Below are 20,264 nucleotides of genomic sequence, written 5' to 3'. Positions count from 1 at the left end.
AATTTAGATAATCCCCGTATATTACCCTCCAACAAATTGTAGGGTATTACAGAAAAACTGTTGATTTTCACTTCAACCTCAAAAGCCTCCTTTTATTGTGTTGAGTGGCATATGGCAGTAATACTAAAGACCACTTTCTTCATGTTTTCTACACATTTTCATTCTCAGCCAATAAGAAATGTAATTGCAGATTGTAATTGTCGATTACGATTTAATTGAATAATTATGCATGGGCAAATTAAAGGCGAATAAGTGAAAGGAGTTGTCGTCGTCCTTGGTATGCGTGCCTCACGCATTTGTCCCATATTTTGCAATAAAAATCAATAACCAATTACAATGTGATTGTGGTCGAACGTGATTTAAATTGTCAATGTGCGTGACTAAAAACCTGCTAAATACCCTCTGATTTTGTTTAAGGAAAAATGAAGAACAAGATATTCTGTCCAAAAAGATGCAAGATTGACCAAAGAGCAAGGGAAACCATGAATATCAATAAAGAGATTAAATTTTTTTCGATTGTTAAATTATTTAAGAGTTTTATATAACTTTGAAGGGGAAAAATATTTAAATCATTTTCATAAATAAAATAAAATTTTAATATGTTTTTCTTTAAAAAAAATGATGGACAAAGCGTCCCAATTTAAGTTATATATATTGGGTTGCCCAAAAAGTAATTGCGGATTTTTCATATAGTCTGCGTTGAAAAATTTTTTCACAGCTTGTGACTCTGTAATTGCATTCCTTCTTCTGTCAGTTATCAGCTGTTACTTTTAGCTTGCTTTAGAAAAAAGTGTAAAAAAAGTATATTTGATTAAAGTTCATTCTAAGCTTTATTAAAAATGCATTTACTTTCTTTTAAAAAATCCGCAATTACTTTTTAGACAACCCAATAGAATATTTTCTCAAATTTTGATCTTCAAAGAAATTTTTCGAAGTTATATTGAATTTAAATGAAAGTCCATACTGTCATCAGCACGTTGAAATTAGGCTACAGACTTAAAAAAAGATTGTATGGACTTGTTTCATAGTGCGACACCTCTTTGGAGGTGTCTTTGGTCCATTGTTATAACCTAAAGAAATGTAGATGAAAAAGTAAAATGGGAAGAGGTCCTTAGACTAAAACTTAAGAGGAAGAAAGAGAAGAAAAGGGTAGTGGGCAAACGCTATACTACAATATACATACCTGTGCATCCAATGGAGATGCAATGGTCCACACCAGTCCAAGTGTCTACTCTGTGAGTGAGTGTCAACAACTAATACATAATGTCTGCATGGACAATCTTATTGCGTAGATGACGCGATAATTTCCATCCTCCCATGGAATTTGGAAGACTTCGCATAGATAGAAAAAGAACGGCCTTCCCAACTTGACCGTATCATCCAAATGTATGAGCGATTTTACAGTAATCAATACGGGCCTAATACAGCTAGTCCTTCTTTCCCTCTCTAACACTTTTCTGTTGAGCCCTATATTCCTATGTGATTGATACGGCCACTCAGATATTGTGCAACGAGTGTGGATATCAAATTTGTTCTTAACTCCCAAATACCTTTCATTTAAGCCCCGTATTGTCATGGTCTGTAAATGTGTCCGTTTTGGGGTTTGTTTTGGGAAAGGAGCTCATATACTTGAATTTTAAAATGGATATCAGATTCATGCTGTACTCTCAAATACCTTTTGTTTGAGTCCCATATTGCTATGATCAGCAAAAAAAAAAAAAACATAGTTTAGGGCGGCCCACCAAACACTTGCTTCCAAAAGTGGATATCGAATTCGTAATCCACTACCTAATACCTTTCATTTAAGCCCCATATTGCAGTGGTCGGTAAATATGTTCTGTTTGGGGAGTGTTTTTGGGGTGGGGTTACCCCCCGGACACATGTATTCACATGTCAATATAAAATTTATTTTCTACTCTCAAATACGTATTATGCCATGATTGGTCCATGGATACTTTTGGCTAGTTTTATGGGTGATGTAGTACCCCAGCAGGAGGGTTAGCGAAGCGCAGAGGTTAGCATGTCCGCCTATGACACTGAACGCCTGGGTTCGAATCCTGGCGAGAACAATCAGAAAATTTTTCAGCGGTTTTTTTCCCCTCCTAATGCTGGCAACATTTGTGAGATACTATGCCATGTAAAACTTCTCTCCAAAGAGGTGTCGCACTGCGGCATGCTGTTCGGACTCGGCTATAAAAAGTAGGCCCTTATCACTGAGCTTAAACTTGAATCGGACTGCACTAATTGATATGTAAGAAGTTTGCCCCTGTTCCTTAATGGAATGTTCATGGGCAAAATTTCCATTTGCATTTTTGTAGTACCCCAGCTTAACCACAGGACCATTCTTCACCACCCGTGAAAATTTAAAAAAAAGCAGTTCAGCCGTTTTTGAGTCCATAGGGTACATACAGACAAACAAATAGGCAAAGATTGATTTTTAAACCCTCTACCATAGGATGGGAGCATACGGATTTCGTTATTCCGTTTGTAGCACATCGAAAAATTTATCTGAGATCCAACAAAGTTTTTATATATTCGCCTCGACTTTCTAAGTCCTTCTAACCATGTGAGTCCGTCTGCCCAGCTGTCGAAAGCCCAAAGGAATAAAGCTACGTGCTTGAAATTTTGCACAAATACTTTCTATTATTGTGAGTCGGTTGGAATTGTAAATGGGCCATATCGGTCCATGCTTTGTTATAGCTGCCATAAAAAATGATCTTGGATATTGGCTTCTCGATCCCCTTGAGGTCGTAATTCTTATCCGATTTGGCTGAAACTTTGTATGATATGTTTTCTTATGACTTTCAACAAATGTGCTAAGTATGGTCAATCGATTCATAACCTGATATAGCTGCCATATAAACCGATTTCCCGATTTGAGTTTTTGAGATTCTAGAGGGCGCAATTCTTATCCGATTTAGCTGAATTTTTGCACGTTGCGTTTCGTGCTAAGTATGGTTCAAATCGGTTCAAAACTTAATATAGCTGCCATATAAACCGATCTCCCGATTAGACTTCTTGAGCCTCTGGAGAACACAATTAATACTCAATTAGCCTCAATTTTTTTAAGGTGATACATTTCGAAGACTTTTAACAGCCATGACAAATACGGTCTATATGGATCTATAACTTCGTTTAGCTCTTATACATTTGAAGAAGTCATTCAAAGAATTTGGTTTGACTTCCATCAACTATGCAAAGTATGGTCATAGTCGGTTGATGTAGCTGCCATATAAACCGATCTCCCAATTTGAGTTTCTGAGCCTCTGGAGAACGCAATTATTACTCAATTTACCTCAAAGATGTAAGGTGATATATTTCCATGACTTCTAACAGCCATGACAAATACGATCTACATGGGTCTATAACTTCCTTTATCCCTTATATTGGGTTGCCCAAAAAGTAATTGCGGATTTTTCATATAGTCGCCGTTGACAAATTTTTTCACAGTATGTGACTCTATAATTGCATTCCTTCTTCTATCAGTTATCAGCTGTTACTTTTAGCCTGCTTTAGAAAAAAGTATAAAAAAAGTATATTTGATTAAAGTTCATTCTAAGTTTTATTAAAAATGCATTTACTTTCTTTTTGGGCAACCCAATATAATGCCATGATTGGTCCATGGATACTTTTGGCTAGTTTTATGGGTGATGTAGTACCCCAGCAGGAGGCCACCGTAGCGCAGAGGTTAGCATGTCCGCCTATGAAGCTGAACGCCTGGGTTCGAATCCTGGCGAGAACAATCAGAAAAATTTTCTGCGGTTGTTTTCCACTCCTAATGCTGGCAACATTTGTGAGATACTATGCCATGTAAAACTTCTCTCCAAAGAGGTGTCGCACTGCGGCACGCCGTTCGGACTCGGCTATAAAAAGGAGGCCCTTATCATTGAGCTTAAACTTGAATCGGACTGCACTCATTGATATGTGAGAAGTTTGCCCCTGTTTCTTAGTGGAATGTTCATGGGCAAAATTTGCATTTGCATTTTTGTAGTATCTCAGCTTAACCCAGCTTAACCACAGTTCAGTCGTTTTTGAGTCCATACGGTATATACAGACAAATAAACAAACAAACAGGTAAAGATTGATTTTTAAACCCTCCACCATAGGATGGTGGAGGGTGCAAATCGGTTCATAACCTGATATAGCTGCCATATAAACCAATCTCCCGATTTGACTTTTTGAGATTCTAGAGGGCTCAATTCTTATCCGCTTTGGCTGAATTTTTGCACGTTGCGTTTCGTGCTAAGTATGGTTCAAATCGGTTCTTAACTTAATATAGCTGCCATATAAACCGATCTCCCGATTAGATTTCTAGAGCCTCTGAAGAACACAATTATTACTCAATTAGCCTCAATTTTTTTAAGGTGATACATTTCGAAGACTTTTAACAGCCATGACAAATACGGTCTATATGGATCTATAACTTCGTTTAGCTCTTGTACATTTGAAGAAGTCATTCAAAGGACTTGGTTTGAGTTCCATCAACTATGCAAAGTATGGTCAAAGTCGGTTGATGTAGCTGCCATATAAACCGATCTCCCAATTTGAGTTTCTGAGCCTCTGGAGAACACAATTATTACTCAATTTATCTCAAAGATATAAGGTGATATATTTCCATGACTTCTAACAGCCATGACAAATACGATCTACATGGGTCTATAACTTCCTTTACCCCTTATATTGGGTTGCCCAAAAAGTAATTGCGGATTTTTCATATAGTCGGCGTTGACAAATTTTTTCACAGCTTGTGACTCTGTAATTGCATTCTGTCTTCTGTCAGTTATCAGCTGTTACTTTTAGCTTGCTTTAGAAAAAAATTTAAAAAAAAGTATATTTGATTAAAGTTCATTCTAAGTTTTATTAAAAATGCATTTACTTTCTTTTAAAAAATCCGCAATTACTTTTTGGGCAACCCAATATGTTTGAAAAAGTCATTCAAAAGACTTATCACATGCGATCCATGTTGGAGGATGTTTAGAATTCCGAACATAAACAATTCACTTCAAAAATGGCTTTCATTTTTAGCCGTCAGTCAATTTTAGTATTAGGTTTTCATGTACTACTCTGCTACAATTATGCCCATTACTGTAAACAAAGCTAGGCTATGTTTTCTATTTGCATATTTGAATGGATTGTACCAAGCATATATTATCACCAAACTTGTTTCCACTAGGCTTGGGGCAACTTAACTTCGTTAGTGTGTCTCCTTAATCTGCTCCATAGCAATTTATATGTATGTGCGCATGATGTATGTGCAATATGTAACAACTATTTTATATTCACAACGACGAGACACGTTTAGCATTTCATTCGAAACTATTTTTCATTTCGATTATTCAAAGGAGAGCATCAACAACAATAGGTCAGGTTAGATTAGGTTGAACAACAACAATAACACACTCAAAACAACAAACTTTTATTCCAATGGTTTCTGCTAACATAAATTCCATAATTCTGTTTGTGTGCTTACGTGTGCGTGTGAGAAATTACTTTCGCATACATAGTTGCCATTTTGCACACGATCTTAAAAACAAAAAAAAACCCTTTTGTGACGTGAATAGCCAAAAATGGGTCTTAAGTTAAGACTATGTGTGCGTGAGGCAGGTGTTTCTCTAAGCTTTAATCCACAAGAGGGAATAGAGAATGTGATTTTGAGAATATTTGCTATCCTTTTATATGTTATGTTTTTTTGATTGGCATGCAAAATTGTGGGGTTTAATGCCGGTAGTTTATGTGTAATTTTATATTCCCCAAATTTGTTGAAGCAGCTTCTTAAGTGTACATAATGATGCTTATGTCATTTTGTATAGTACCCTAGTGCGTATGAGTATGCTTTTAAGGAGACGACAATCATACGCCATGGGGTACTTGAAGAATTTTTAGGAAGGAATTAACATGCTTTCTATAAGGTTATGTTTGATCAACAGTTGGTATTACGAAATTGAATTTAAATCAAATATATAATAAATTAAAACAAAAACAGGAGACTTTAAATAGAATGTCAGTCCCCGAGTAACTATTGCCAAAAATATTAAAATATTTATTTAAGTATTATTTGTAATAACTTTTGTCAACTGATTTTATCTCCCCAAAGATGTTTCGCACTGCGCATTATTTGTAATAACTTCTGTCAACTGATTTTATCTCCCCAAAGAGGTTTGGCACTGCGACACGCCGTTCAGACTCCTCCTTTATCATTGAGCTTACATCGTGAATCGGACAGCACTCATTGATGTGCGAGAAATTTGCCCCCCTTCCTTAATGGAATGTTCGTGGGCGAATTTGCAAGTCAAATATGACCTTAACCCAAAAAAGAAAGTTGATGATAAGTTTATCTAAATCTCCCTATTTATTTATAATGAATCATGGCCTTTACTATTATTGGCACTTTTACCATGTCATCTTGCCAAGATGAAACATTTCCTCTTCTAGAATATCTTTTTTATTCTTCCTCTATGAGATACTTAAATTTATATCACTTATCTGTTGGACAAAACTATGTCAGTTGTGTCACAATGTTACCACTTTAAAAACCATAGTTCATTCTTGGAATTCTTGTGAAATTCTTCTTGCTCGCATTTTTCTTACCAGACAAAATGACTGGCATAATGGAAATAACATGACCTAACACACATAGGGTATTTCCAACATTTATCCCTCTAACGCCCCTATATAACCCATATAAATCACAAGAAGAAAAAAAAAACAACAAAATATGAAATTACCCTGTCAACCTCCAAAGGGGTGAGTGTTGAAATTTACGATTTTACGACACGAACCGGATGAGCCTATATGCATATGTATGTTGAACGCGTTTGTCGTCATTGTTATGTCAACATTGCCAACACATATGGCAACATTTGATATCACTTGACAGAGAAATAAAAGAAAAGTTCTCATACTCGTTCTCATTCACTTGTTTGATCCAAGTGAAATGACATCTATAACGAGGAAAAAAATGTGCCGACGTTTTAAAAACCAAAAAACAGAATAGCTGAGAAAGCACATAAGTGCTAAGACGACAACACTGACCCTAAACCAAAAAGCTTTAGCTGTAACTATCTTAGAAGAATAGAGAATAAGATAACAAACCGTGACTGTCACCGCCATGCCACGAATTTTGGTGGCAAGAGATTTTGGGTCACAGATGACCGATGCTCAAAGTTGGATGGTAATGTTGACGTTGTTACACAGCTTGAAAGCATATTTCATGACATTTAAACTTGCAAGGACATTTCTTACAGTTTGAAATGGTATACACTTACACACACACACACACATACATATACGAGTATTCCGACTCTTCTTTTGAACATAAATTCATTTATATACACATTCATATATACACATTTACGTCAAAATTACGTAAACTTCTTTATTGCCAAAATATGCGTCTTTACTGCTTTACAGGGTTGCCATTATATGTATACAAGTAAAAGCGCATTAAGTTTGGCCGGATAGAATCTTATAAATCCTTCACCATGGATCGTATTTGACGCTTTGTTTGAATGACTTTTTCAAATATATAGAAGTTGCATCTACAAATACAGAAGGATAGTACTTGTCATGACTATAAGCAGTCGTAAGCAGGTATTACGTTTGAAATTTCAGCCAAATAATTGCTGCCGTAGAGGCTCAAAAAGTTAAATCAGGCTCTCGAGAGTAGTTAAACTTGGACAACACTAGGCACGGCTGTTGGAAGCCATTGCAAAACTTTACGTGCAAAATCTCAGCCAAATCGGATGATAATTGCGCCTCCTATAGACCCTTGGAGTTGAATCTGAAGATAGGTTTATATGACAGCTATGTCAGGCTATGAACCTATTTAAACACAGTTGTAGAAATCAAAATAAAATACTATGTGCAAAGATTTAGTCAAATCGGATAAGAATTAGGCCCTCTAGAGGATTACGAATTCAAGATCCAAGATCGGTTTATATGGTAGCTATATCTGGTTATAAGCCAATATGGACCATGTGTTATTGAAAGTCAAAACAAAACACTTCATGTTAAATTTCAGCGAAATTGCAAACGAATTACGCCCCTAGAGGCTCAAGAATTCAAGATCCCAAATCGGTTTATATGGTAGCTATAACAGGTTACGAACTTATTTGGACCATACTTCGCCCAAAATAGCTCATACAAAATGTCAGCCAAATCGTATAAGAATGGCGCCCTCTAGCGGCTCAAGACGTCAAGATCCGAGATCAGTATATATGACAGCTATATCCAAACATGGACCGATATGGCCAATTAACAATCCAAACTGACCTACATTAATAGGAAGTATTTATAGCAGGGCTGCGAACTCGACCGGAGTCGAGTTGTTGAGGTCAAAGTCGGACTATTGAGCCGAAGTTGGAGTTCGGTTCGGAGTTGAGCGCGCTTTCCCCGACTCCGAACCGGTCTCCGAATCGGGCTTAATACTCCGACTCCGGGCCGGATTCTAAGTCCGACTCCGACTTAGACTCTGACCCGGGGCCGCTGTCGTGGGTCAGACTCTATAGCCCTGATTTACAGTATATGAAGTATATCAAGTGCCTAGCTTTACTCTTTCGAAAATTATCGTGCTTTCGACAGACAGACGGACGGCTAAATCGACTTGAAACGTCAAGAGAAGCAAGAACATAAATTCTTTATTGTATCTCGGATCAATATTTCGAAGTGTTACAAACGGAATGACGAAAATAATAAATCGCCATCCTCCCATCCGCCATGTTGAAGGGTATAAAAAAGTTTAAACAAGTAAACATTTTTAATTCCGCTGGGCCGAATCTTATACACCCTCTACCATGGATCACATTTTTCAAGTTCTTTGAACGGTTTCTCTATGCAGACAGAAACTAAAAAAAGAATAATGGGAAACCATAAAAAGAAATCCCCACTGATTTTATTTAAGCTGAAATAAAACTGCGCCCTTTAGAGTCTTAAGTATGTTCGGGAAATTGGTTATATGGGAGCTATAACAGTTTTGAACCGATTGGAACCATACTTGGTACATCTGCTGAAGGTCATAAGTAAAGTCATCGTCCAAATTACAGCCAAATCGTAAAAGAGTTACGTCCTCTAGAGGCTTAAGAAGTATATTCGAGAAATCGGTTAATATGGGAGCTAAATCAGGGTTTGGAACGATTGGGCCAATACTTCGCCTATATCTTCGTGCCAAATTTCAGCCAATTCGGACAAGAATAGCCCATCTAGAGGCTCAAGAAGTATATTCGAGAGATCAGTTTATATGGGAACTATATCAGGTTTTAGACCGATTAGAACGATACTTGGCACGACAGTATCGTGCAAATTTTCAGTCAAATCGGATAAAAATTGAGATCTCTAAAGACTCAAGAAGTATAAACTGGAGATATTCATATATGGTACCTATGTCTAAGCGTTAACCGATTTGGCCCATTTACAATCCCAATTGACCTACATTAATAGCAAATACTTATGCGAAATTTCAGGCGCTTACTTTACTCTTCCGAAAGTTAGCATGATTTCGACAGATGGACGGAACTTAGATCAATTAAACCTAATTTGTTGTCAGTTTCTCTTTAACGAAGTGTCTCTATAACGTAGTATTTTGTCGGCCCCAACTGTTCTGCTCTGTATGCCATACCTATCCAGATGAAGGATAGGTATCCGAAGAAAAGGAGAAAAGAAAAACTTTTATTCCGCAGAAAAAAAAGATAGAAAGACGTGAGGGAAATTTAACAAAGAATCAAACACCAAAACCGATGGCTTTAGTGCAGCCACATCCTTCTGAAGAGACAAAGAAGGAAATCTGGTAACTGATACAGATAGTGTGCCGAGGATATGGAAAGAACATTTTACCCAGCTGCTAGTGTCCGACCATGGCGCCGAAGATGATATCGCAGAACCAATCCCTGATGAAGATATCGAATATTTACATCCTAGTCAGAATGAGGTCCAAGTTGCAGTGACCCGACTGAAGAACAACAAGACAGCAGGAGCCGATGGGTTACTCGCTGAACTATTTAAGACCGGAGGCGACACGCCGATAAGGCGTATGCATATGCTCGTCTGCATAGCCGACAATTGGAACCTCAGCATATTATGTCCCGTACACAAGAAAGGAGACAATACGGATTATGCCAACTAAAGAGGAATAAGTCTCCTCCCCATTGCATTAAAGGTACTCTCGAGTTTACTCTGTGAAAGATTAAGACCTAAAGTCAATGAGATTATTGGGCCCTATTAATGCGGCTTGAGACCTGGAAAATTCACCATAGACCAAATATTCACACTGCGCCAAATCCTGGAAAAACCCAAGAAGAACAGGTCAACTCTTTATTTCTCTTCGTTGACTACAACAAACCGCCGTTTTCGAGAGCCCTATATGTTCAAAGGTATTTGGAGCCATGTATGAGGTTGGCATCTCTCCAAAACTTAAAAGACTCTGTAGGATAATACTTGCTGATATGCAAGTGTTGCTATTTTGGATTTAGCAAGCAGTTTAGAAACAAGGCCACCTCTCGACGGAAAATTACACTATACCAAAGACTGATACTAACCGTGTTGTAATATGATTCCAAGGCATGGGTACTTGCGAAAGCAGACAGGGCAAAGCTTGGAGTATTTGAGAGAAAGATTCTTTATAAAATTTAAAATTTGCATTGACGGGGAGTATCGATGTCGTCTGAACCACGAACTATATGAGCTGTATGACGACATTCGCAAAGTTAAATCTATCAAAATACAACAGTTACATTGGCTAGGTCATGTTGTCGGAATGAATGAAGAAGCTCAAGCGAAAAAGTCTTTTGAAGACGAGCACTGTGGTACACCAAAACTCCATCTGAGTTTTTTTCGTCCCATTATTATCCCGTCCGCAATTATTATCCGATTTCCCTGATATTTGAAAAGGTGAGTGGATTAAGGCCTCCCGATATCCGATTCAAATATGACTCAGATCGGACTATAGTCAGCTGCCATATGGACCGATCTGCCGAGTAAGGGTCTTAAGCTCATAAAAGCTGCATTTATATCCCGATTTCGCTGGAATTTCACACAGTGACTTGCATTAAGCCTTTCGTCATCTGGCCAGAATATGGTCCAGACCAGACTATATTTAGATATATCTGCCATATAGACCCATCTTTCAATTTAGGGTCTTAATCCCGTAAAAAGCGGATTTGTTGAAACTGTGACTTGTATAAAAGTTCTCGGGACCTGAATGAAATATGATCCATACCAGGCCCATTTGCAAATTATTATGAATATGGCAGTAGAGTTGCTATAAAAGGGGATAGTTAATTTATCCATGATGGTGGGTATCCAAAGTTCGGCACGGTCGAACCTAACGCGTATTTACTTTCTAATTAAACATCGTGTTATGTTAAATGGAAAAATTACTAGTTTTTTCCCGATCTCAATTTCAGCGAATTCGGGTAAAAAATGCGCCACTTATGGACTAAATTCCGTATACTGGGAGATGGTGGGCCAATTTGACGTACCACGTTTCCTCAATAAAACTATTTCGATATCTGACAAGGTCAAATACTTACGCCTCAGTAGTTTGGTGAACTAATATGGACAAAAAGTGCAACGTTAGGACCATACAACAAGTTCAGAGAACATGTTGCCTTGGCATAGGCGGATCGATAAGGACCACGCCCATTAGGGCATTGGAGACTATTCTAGATATCCGACTCATTAACATACAGATTAAATGTAAGGCAGGTACTAGGGCTATGAGACTTAAGGCGATGGGAGCAGCGACGATAGGAAACGAAGGGAAGAGGTTTCCGATCGGATACCTGAAACGATACTTGGGGTCGAGTTCGAGGCTCTGCTGTCAGCAGCACAGTCTTAGATTGACGGAAATCTGGTATATCCATCTGGAAGATCAAGCTACACAGATGGATCAAAGCTGGCGGGAAGAGTTGGCCTGGGGTCTACATTGAGAACCCAGGAACTGAGATCGGTTTTCAACTGCCTGACCATAATCCGGGCGATTCCGAAATGCGTGAGGTGGTGTGATACAAACGAGAGGACGTCATCTTTACGGACAGTAAACTGGCCTTCAGGGCAATAACAACCAGGAGGTCACGAACAGTCTTGCAGTGTAAGAAGGAGATTAACGCCTTCTCTGCGGATGGCACAATCCGCATTGATGTGCTCCGGGCCATAACGGTGTAAGAGGGAATAAAAGGGCAGACGATTTGGCATTGAAGGCCAGAGAACTGCCGTCGATAAACTTGGTTAACCCGGAGTCTTTCGGGTCGACGCAGTCCGATTTAAGGGCGTGGGCGACAAACGCTGTGGATCAGCGAAACAGTCGATAAACTTGGTTAACCCTAAGCCTTTCGGATCGACGCAGTCCGATTTAAGGGCGTGGGCGACAAACGCGTATGTAAAACTGTGGATCAGCGAAACAGTCGGTAAGATAGCGAAAACCTATGGGGTGATCCGGATCGTGAGAGGACGAGGCTATTACTGAAAGGAAAGCTTTTGGTTTCATGACAGGACATATAGGATTGCAATCTCACTTATGCAAAATCTGTACGGAAAGTGATGACATGTGTAGGGAATGAATGGAAGGGTACGGCTTTCGCGGCTAACAGACACCGGTACTTGGGTGGGGGCACGGTACAAGACATGAACCAACTTAGGGGAGTGGTTTGGAAAACAATTAAGGATTTTGTAAGTAGCACGAAATTCCTAACTTAAAATTTTGTTTCTCGAGGTAACTTTTTAGATTTTATAGTGCACAACAAGTCGATTACTGGCTTAGGTATATGTCTATAGTGGCATGGGGCAGATTAATATCTGCACCCTCTTTTCAACCTAACCTAACATAACCTATATCGGGAGATCGCTCTAAGAGTATATGTCAGCTATATCCATATATAGTACGATCGGACCCATATTTGTCGCCCAAAATCGGGTAAAAATAGAATTTAAAGAAAATTTTGTCATGGTGTCATGTAAAATAAGTCGCAACCGAGGCCGGGATCACTTATTATTGGGTTGCCCAAAAAGTAATTGCGGATTTTTTAAAAGAAAGCAAATGCATTTTTAATAATACTTAAAATGAACTTTAATCAAATATACTTTTTTTACACTTTTTTTCTAAATCAAGCTAAAAGTAACAGCTGATATCTGACAGAAGAAAGAATGCAATAACAGAGTCACAAGCTGTGAAAAAATTGTCAACACCGACTATATGAAAAATCCGCAATTACTTTTTGGGCAAACCATATTACATAAGAATTAAGTATTTTTTAAAAGTTTAAAGACATTAACATAATAAGCATTGCTAAAAAATCTTTAACTGGCAATACTGCTGTTCTAAGTCATCCATTAAACTGTTTGAGTTCGTGCGTGTGCCTGCTGCTCCGGCGTGTGTGTGAGCCTCCATTTTCTCACAATGAAATCCGTACCAATTTCTTTCATGCCACCATTCAAGCATTCATGGCATCTATCACATACATGCATACAATCTCCTACATACATACATATCATACTACTCACTGACGTACATCCTCATACTTGCGAAAATATTGTACATATGTATTAAAATTAGCCATATTTCTATTTGTACCCCTACTAAAAGCCATTCTCTTTGTGCGTGTGTTTTGTATGATGTTTGTTTATGTTCTCTTTATTTGTTATTATGTTCCTCTTGACTGGCATATATGTTTTCTTTTATCTCTGTTCTCTTTTCTCTCCATCTACGTCTCTATTTTTTATATCTTTCTTGTTCTTCTTTTTTTCTTTGTTTTTCTGTGTGTGTAATAAACACAAACAATAATGATAAAAAAAAACCAACAACAATAAAACCAAAAAAATATATATATAAATAAATTATGGCAATTATGCAAATATATACATATATAAAAAAATGTCTCTCCTTTCTCTATGTCACACTCACCTCAAACAACAATAACAACAACATCAATAACAAATGACAACTATTACAACTTCTTTTCAAGTTTGCATACTGCACGGATACTGTAAGTTATGATTTTTGATTCCACCTTATGTGTAAATTGAGTTGATTTCAGTTACCAGTTATAGAAGAAAAAAACCCTTCATTTGTTTTATATCAAAAGTTTAGTTCTCGTTCTATCTATCTCTCTGTCTCTCTCTCTCGCTCTTGAAATGGTCGTAGTAGAAGACTCTTACACAATTTAAACATTGATGTGTGCGTATGTATGTATGTATGTACTAACCAATAAATGTCAGAAATGTTTGCAAATAAGCCGGAAATAAAGATACACACATACATACATTTTTAATATCGACGTTTTGCAAGAAGGATGTTAAAGTGGAAGGAGGCAAATCGGTGCCTCATTGGCTAGATTAGTATTTGCAAAGAATTACCATAAAGCGAATAAAAAATTAAAACAGCCATAGATGTTTTAACATGAAGAAATATAATTGGAAATTTAATATTGAAACGTAGTTTAATTTAAGAATAAGGGAAACTTGAGATAGAGGCTTTCGTTATTAAAATATGAACTTTAAAAGGTGGTTGTAAAAATTGCAGATAGAATTTCAGAAGTCAGGAAGAAAAGTTTTTCTTTAAGTTAAAAAAAATGAGAATAAACCTTCTGTAAATAAAACGAAGAAAATCAAAAGTGTTGCCATGATAATTTGAGACTGTTGAGTGTCAAATTTGCATATTTTGCCCATGAACATTCCACTAAGGAACAGGGGCAAACTTCTCACATATCAAAGAGTGCAGTGCGATTCAAGTTTAAGCTCAATGATAAAGGGCCTCCTTTTTATAGCCAAGTCCGAACGGCGTGCCACAGTGCGACACTTCTTTGGAGAGAAGTTTTACATGGCATAGTACCTCACAAATGTTGCCAGCATTGGGAGGGGAAAACCACCGCTGAAAATTTTTTCTGATGGTCTCGCCAGGATTCGAACCCAGGCGTTTAGCGTCATAGGCGGACATGCTAACCTCTGCGCTACGGTGGCCTACCAGTTGAGTGTCGGCCACCCGAATCTCTACTACCTACCACCATTGATTCTACACAAAATTTACACTTAATAGCTAAGTTTAAATTTGGATCAGTTTGAAGAAATTAATTGTAATGATGACTCAAGAAGTCATTCGCAGAGATGGGCGATGGGTAAATACCCAAAAGGTATTTACCCGGTAAATTGGGTAATACCTGGGTATTTACCCAATTATACCCAAAAGCTGGGTATTTATAATTTCGCAGATATCTTGGGTATAAAAACATTTTTCAAAAAGTTTTAACGATTTCATATTTTCTGTATATAAACCTGATCTTCTGATCTCATAAAATCGGATTTTAGTTATATAAAGCCGCTAAATAGACCGAACTCCAGATTTAAAGTCTTGAGGCAATAAATTGGTAATTTTTCATCCGATTTCCCTGAAATTTGGCACAGTGAGTTCTGGTAGACCCCTTCCCATTTCTGTGAAGTGCGGTTCAGACCGGACTATATTTGGATATAACTGCCCTTAGACCAACCACCAGATCTGCCGATATAGGGTATTGATGCCATAAAATATCCATTTATTATCCGAGTTCGATGAAATTCGACAGATTGTGTTGTGGTAGACCCCTACCCATTCTTGTCAAATGTGGTACAGATCGGACCATATTTGGATATAGCTGCCATATATACCGATCTAGCGATATTGTGTAATGAGCCTATAAAAGGATCATTTTTCATCCTATTTCGATGAAATTTGGCACAGCGAGTTCCGGTACCCCTCTAAACCTTTTTGTTGAATATCGTCGAGATCGGACCATATTTGGATATAACTGCTATATAAACCGATTTTATAAGTTGTAAAATTTCAAATTTCATGAGTTGTCATACAACCAAAACCAAAAAGGATATCGCAAAAATTTTTTGCACGAATTTGGTACCACCTGGAATATGTTATCAAATTATGGGTTTCAACTTTGCGTTTTGAGAACTCAAAGGGGTTTTCCAGTTTTTTTCATAAAACAAGTAAAAGTGTGCTAGGTTCGGCCCGACTGAATCTTATATAACCACCACCGTGGATCGCATTTGTCAAATTCTTTGCCCGGATAATGAATATGAATTGCTATGCTATTGGAACTATATTAGATAATAATTGCGGATAATAATTGCGCAATCCAGAGGCTTAAAAAGTATAATCGGAGATCGGTTTAAACGGGAGCAGACGTTGTTATAATACCTCCAAGGGGTAAAGATCTGACTTAGCTATACAGAAGGACTAAAAGGGTCTTGAAGACGGTATAGGACTGGGCTGGTATTTGTGGGTCAGTTTGACTCACCACGTTTCCTCAATAGAACGGTTTCGATATTTGACAAGGTCATACATAGGAGTGATCTTGGACAGGAAACTGATTTAGAAGTATCACATTCAGGAGCGTACTGAGAAGGCTCACAGATGTTGGACACTATGTAGACGGGCCGTAGGCTTGAAATGGGGCCTAAATCCGAGGAGAGTCCACGGGCTCTACAGGAGCGTAATTAGACCTATCCTTACTTACGTCTTAATAGTGGACTGCGATGGGAAAAAAGTGCAACGTGAGGATAATACTTCAGGTTCAGAGAACTTGTTGTCTTTGCATGAGTGGAGCGATGAGGATCACGCCCACTAGGGCACTGGAGACTATTCTAGATATCCGACCCACAGACATACAGATAAAGGCTGCGGCTATGAGCCTTTACGCGATGAGAGAATGGATAGAGGAAAGAAGCAGGTCATACCATCTCGGTATAATCGAGACGACGATAGGAAACCTGGAATGAATGGAAGAGGTATCCGATTGGATACCTAAGACGACACTTGAGGTCGAGTGCGAGGCATTGCTGTCAGTGGCAAAGTCTTGGATTGACAGACCTCTGGTATATCCATCTGGATGGATGGATCTACACAGTAGATCAAAGCTGCTGGACAGAATGGGCTTGGGATCTATATTGAGAACCCAAGGACTGAGATCTGTTTTCGACTGCGTGACCATAATTCGGGCAATCCCGGAATGCGTGATGCGGTATGGAGTTAACGTGAGGACGTCGTGTGTGAACATCTTTACGGACAGTAAACTGGCCATAAGGGCAACAACAACCAGGACGGTAAGGTCACGAACAGTCATGGGGTGTAAGAAGGAGATTAATGCCATCTCTGAGGATTGCGCGATACGCATCGTTTGGTTGGCAGGCCATAGGGGAGTAAGGAGGAATGAAAGAGCAGACGATTTGGTAGTGAAAGCCAGAGGACTGCCGCCAATAAACTTGGTTAATCCCAAGACTTTCTGGTCGACGCTGTCCGAGTTAAGGTCGTGGAATAGCAAAACGTTCGTTGGCACTACGAAAATCCTATGGGGAGATCCAGATCGTGAAAAGACGAGGCTCTTACCGAAAGGAAATAAGAAAGGGATCAGTATAGCTTTCGGTATCATAACGGGACACATAGGACTACGAGCTCACTTATGCAAGATCGGTGCTGCAAGTGATAGCATGTGTAGGCCATGTGGGGAGGTTGATGAGACGTTGGAACATTTCCTATGTCATTGCCCGGTTTTCGCGGCAGACATGGACACTTAGATGGGGACACAATATCAGACATGAACCAACTTAGGGGCGTGGTATGGAGAATAATTAGGGGCTAAAATTTACGTACAACAAGCCCATTACTGGCTTAAGTATATGTCCATAGCGGCATAGGGCGGATTAATATCCGCACCCTCTTTTCAATCTAACGTAACCTAAATCTAAATCAGTGTCGTCTCAGCCAGTTGGACTTCCAATACACCTACAACGATCAGTAGCAGTGGTACGATTGCACGACATGCACAACTTTTGGTACATTTGAAAATATAAATGAGAATACATATCGTCTAATACCACCTTTAGGTGGTTTCAATTAACCCATAGGATTATAAACTTAACAACGTTATATTACCAGGTGAGAACCAGCATGGACCTCAAGCGAAATTTTCAGAGAAAACACATGGTGACAATTAATTATACAAAAAATTTTCAAAGCAACAGTTTTCTTGCAATGACAAAAAACATCCAATATTTTTAATATCACCCTGTAACACAAAGCAAACCGAAAATTGCACTTAGGATATGTCAATGCATTTCTTATGACAACGAAAATTTCGTTTAAGGTGCATACTGCCCTTCACGCTCCCGCTGGCAAATCTTTGAAACCATTTGAGGACTAATACATATAATACAATTTGGAATGCAATTACAGTGATTGATTCTTAGGTCTTTGAATTTCTTAGAAAAGTGCAAAATTCAGAGTTTATTTACATTTCTCAAACCGAATATATAGTTAGTGAGGAAAGCAACATCTGTAGTATTTAAGAGATTTTTGTTGTTGGATCAGCTGGTATGGACTCAACAAGTTATAAAGAGCACCTGCAAAATACTGATTAATCCAATCCAAATGTAAATGTCCTACCTTTTACATTGTTGTGAACATCTTTTTAAAAGCAATATACTTAAATACATTTCTTTTTAAAATTATCTTGTGTCACACCAGACGATGTTCATCCAAAGATGCGTTTCAGTCTCACACCACCTCCACCGAAAGCGTTACACACATCGACCATAACCACGGCGGCTGCGGCTACACCCCGATGGACAAGCAACAACACCAGCAACCGGAACTGTAGTAGTAGTAGTAGTAGTAGCAGCAGTGCAACGGCAACAACAACGACGCCAGCCACAACGATAAAGACAAACTGTGACGTCGTCTATCAGAAACAACAACAACAATACCAAACGACGGCCAATAACAACAATTACAATCATAACGGCAGCAGCATCGACAGCACCAACTGTGATAGGTATAACAAAATGCAAAGGCAAGAAGATACAACAAATTCCAATAAACCGAATGTTGCACAAACGGAGGAAGAGTCCACCTCGGACTATAAACAATGGTTGCATGCCATGAAATTGGTAGCACGTTTACCGGGTGGCATACCACCGGAATTTCGACGAAAGGTATGTGATTTAATAAAATAAAAAAAAAGTTGTATGGTAATTTTTGTACGAGTGTATTCGAAAACCACCCAGATGGGCAGTTATTACCGTTTTTGTATTTGTAAACCAGGGTACACTTAACATGGTAGTGAAGCGGCTTGCTTGTCTTCTTCTGTCGCATGTAAATAACGTTGTTGGTAAAGACTCTATTACACGGTATATAGGTGTCTTATCATAATAGCACATGTAATTGTTTGGTTTAGAGCGCACTCCATTCCTTCTGACATTGTCACCCAAATGGAGAGGTGATGACAGTTTGATACCCATATTCGAGTCGAAATGTTTGAGGTGCCATCCCTCCCCTAATGAGAACATTACCCTAAGGAAAAACATTACCCTAAGGAAAAACATTACCACCAGGAATCGAGAAAGGGCAAATTCTCACACATCAATGAGTGCTTCCTGATTCAAGATTAAACTCTATGATAAGGGACGTTTTTTTATAGCCGAGTCCGAACGGCGTACCGCAGTGCGCCACCTTTTTGGGGAAAAATTTTTAAATGACCACGCATGGCATTGTACCTCGCAAATGTCGCCAACATTAAGAGGGGATAAACACTGCTTAGTCCGATGTTCTCGCCAGGATGCGAAAGCGTTCAGCGTCATAGGCTTCTGGCACGCATTCGATATTCACATTCAGGGCGAAGTGTCCCCACCATAAAAAGATATTAGAGAGTTAAAGAAGGCGCAGCGTAGAAGGCCCATTTCTGCTAGTATAATTTTTGTCTGTCGAGAGGTGGCTTTGCCCTTCATCTGCTTGCTCAGTCCAAAATAGGATCTGTGTCGTTTGTTTCGGTTGTTTATTAAAATTCCTGACTATCTTAAAGTTGTAGTTCCGAACTTCCATCCACTTTGTCTTATCTCCATATACTGCCAAAACCAATGCCAATGCCTACTGGTAGCCTCTAGACAAGACCCGAAGAGCAACAACAACAGATGATGATGGTGTTTGCCATGAATTTCATCAGATTACTGCCTGATTGCAAATTATTGCAAGGAATTTTTGCAGAAGCTGTGAGAACGTCCACGTGTGATTTTTTTGGCCTAGTGATTCATACATATACTCTACCTAAATCATAGAAACTAATTAAATATATACTCAGACAACTCTTTATCACATTTCAGTTATGGCTTTCGTTGGCGGACAAATATTTAAAATCCAAAAATGTCGATTGGTCCAAGGAAGAGGAAAAATGCTTTTGTGAAAAATGGCGTGAAGATGACGAAGAGTTGGGCATACAAATTGTTAAGGTAATATTTCT

At 38.5% G+C, this 20,264-nt stretch overlaps 1 protein-coding gene across 1 annotated transcript in view; it reads left to right on the top strand.

Annotated features, from left to right (window-relative positions):
- The window catches only part of LOC106080369 (microtubule-associated protein futsch), a 47,472-nt gene that overhangs the window by 6,366 nt on the left and 20,842 nt on the right, over positions 1-20,264 (top strand). The window contains exons 2-3 of the mRNA XM_013241722.2: positions 18,497-18,963; positions 20,128-20,253. Coding sequence (XP_013097176.2) covers positions 18,514-18,963; positions 20,128-20,253 — 576 coding nt within the window. The 5' untranslated portion in view covers positions 18,497-18,513. The remainder of the gene's footprint in view (positions 1-18,496; positions 18,964-20,127; positions 20,254-20,264) is intronic.

Source organism: Stomoxys calcitrans, chromosome 2 (genome assembly GCF_963082655.1).
Source record: "Stomoxys calcitrans chromosome 2, idStoCalc2.1, whole genome shotgun sequence".
Taxonomy (NCBI): Eukaryota; Metazoa; Arthropoda; class Insecta; order Diptera; family Muscidae; genus Stomoxys; species Stomoxys calcitrans.
Note: the sequence above shows the minus strand (reverse complement) of the source record. Positions and strands in the feature narration are given on the sequence as shown.